Source organism: Corvus brachyrhynchos, unplaced genomic scaffold (genome assembly GCF_000691975.1).
Source record: "Corvus brachyrhynchos isolate BGI_N302 unplaced genomic scaffold, ASM69197v1 scaffold881, whole genome shotgun sequence".
Taxonomy (NCBI): Eukaryota; Metazoa; Chordata; class Aves; order Passeriformes; family Corvidae; genus Corvus; species Corvus brachyrhynchos.
Window position 1 is genome coordinate 54,036 of NW_008236001.1, and position 1,832 is coordinate 55,867.

General features: G+C 48.0%; 1 protein-coding gene across 1 annotated transcript; it reads right to left on the reverse strand.

The window, feature by feature from the left end:
• Positions 1 to 417: 417 nt before the first annotated feature.
• On the reverse strand, positions 418 to 1,813 carry LOC103614041. Its single transcript, XM_017730933.1, has 2 exons — positions 1,545 to 1,813; positions 418 to 1,393 (listed from the first exon to the last, which is right to left on the reverse strand). The coding sequence occupies exon 2, from the start codon at positions 1,051 to 1,053 to the stop codon at positions 418 to 420; it is 636 nt and encodes a 211-aa protein (XP_017586422.1). The 5' UTR covers positions 1,054 to 1,393; positions 1,545 to 1,813.
• Positions 1,814 to 1,832: the final 19 nt, after the last annotated feature.

The window sequence follows — 1,832 nt, forward strand, 5'->3', positions numbered from 1 at the left end:
TTCAGGAAGGATGTACCAGAAGTGCTCTGCAGGCAAGGCAAAGAACGCACACGGAAGATCCAGCAAAGGACACAAAGCCAATTTATAAGGAAAATATACCATGTGGAATAGCTATCAGATAAACCCTAGAAGTAAATCACATACTTTCCTACAAGTGGATGCAGAGAAAAAGGCAGTACTAGCCTTTTACAGACATCCCACAGGAAGTCCTGCATATCTCAGAACTAAGTTCAAAGGACTCTAGATGCTCTTCTCAGAAGGTAACCCATGCTATACCTGTCCTAGCACACTTGATCTTTGCAAACCAATCACATGCCCTCCTTGTAGACAGTGCCAGAACAGTTAAGTGGTTTGCTTTTTTTTTCCTTTTTTTTTTTTTTCTGTGAAAGGGAAAAAAACCAAAGGAACATACAGCTTTTACTTACAAAGTTTTGGAGCAGTTTGGAGATTGGTTTCTGTTGCTTGTGCCTGAGATGCTGTGGTAGGCTCCAGGGCGGGTGGTGACAGCGAAGGTGCAGCAGAGGACAACAAGCCAACATCTAGGATGCGGTTATATAGAGAAGGCTGGAGGAATGGTTTGGAGGGTACAAGTGAGCTGTCACTTCGCACTGTCACTTCAGCCTTGCTCTTGGGGCTAGGTATGAGGAAGGGTGAGGCATACACCTCTGAAGGCACCCAGGCAGATAGAGCTGTAGGATCCACAGCGCTCTTTGGGTCTTGTCCTATCCTCCCAGGGTCAAGGTGGGTAGGAGAGTCATACTCAAAAATCTTGTCCACAAAGACCCACTTGAGGCCAGCAATGCAGAGGCAAAGGCTAAGCAGGCAAGCCAAGATAGGGGCGATGCAGATCTTTTCAGAGTTGAGGCAGCCCTTCAGTCGCTCTGCCTCCAGGCACGCACAGCAGGCTGCGGCAAGGCCTGCTATCCCCTGGACACTTCTGTCCTCTCTTTGGGTCCCCGGCATGTTCTCCTCATCCGGGAGCCTGTTGAGGGACGCATCGGGGCTCAGTTGAGCTGAAGGGCTGGGGAAAGTGTCGGCAGCTACTTCAGACATGTTTAAGCATCAGCTCTCAAACAGCTCACCTCCAAAAGGCCTTAACTCTATCACAGTCCATTACTGTGAGACACAGACAAAAAGAGACGGTAGTAATAGTCACAGTGCTCTGCAAAAATCACAGAGTGGGAGTCAATAAAAGGTTGAAGCTCAGCAACATCATCCAAACTGCGAGAGGAGTAATGCACAGGAAAAATTAGATCCCCTGGTCCCTCTGCCCCCAAGCCCTCCGTCACTGTCTCTGCTTCTCTGAAGTGAGAATAGCTTTGCAATTATTGAGCTCCTGTTTGCTAGCCACTTTTAGAATTCCTTAAATGCCTCTCAAGCAATTCCAGCTCTTCTGCAGGAGGGAAGAAACATTCCCCCAAAAGCAAGCACAACAAAACAAAACAAGGGGAAAGAGGGTGATGAGATAAAGAAAACCACAAACACTGAACAAACTGACCGGATTAAGTAAACCAGTAGCCCAGAGCAAAAGGCAACACTCTCACCTTGAGCATCTGAGGCTGGTATCTGCTTAGACGAGGAAAACAATTGTCATGCGGCAGAAGGAGCAAAAGCAAAATCTCTAACAACAGCGGCAGCGGCAGAAGTGACAGTAGCAGCAGCATCCTGTCGTGTTACAGCAGCGGCTGAAAGAGGCTGAATCATTACAGAGCAGCAGGTGCTCGCTGTCTGAGCATCACTGCAAACAATATCATTACAGAGAGGTTTGAAAGGAAGAGCGATGCCAAGACGATGGTAACTCCCTTTATCTCCCCTCCCTCTTTGTCCTCCTT

Bases quoted from the DNA above. Each gene is read 5' to 3' on its own strand.
- LOC103614041 (XM_017730933.1), bottom strand. From the start codon at position 1,053: ATGTCTGAAGTAGCTGCCGACACTTTCCCCAGCCCTTCAGCTCAACTG.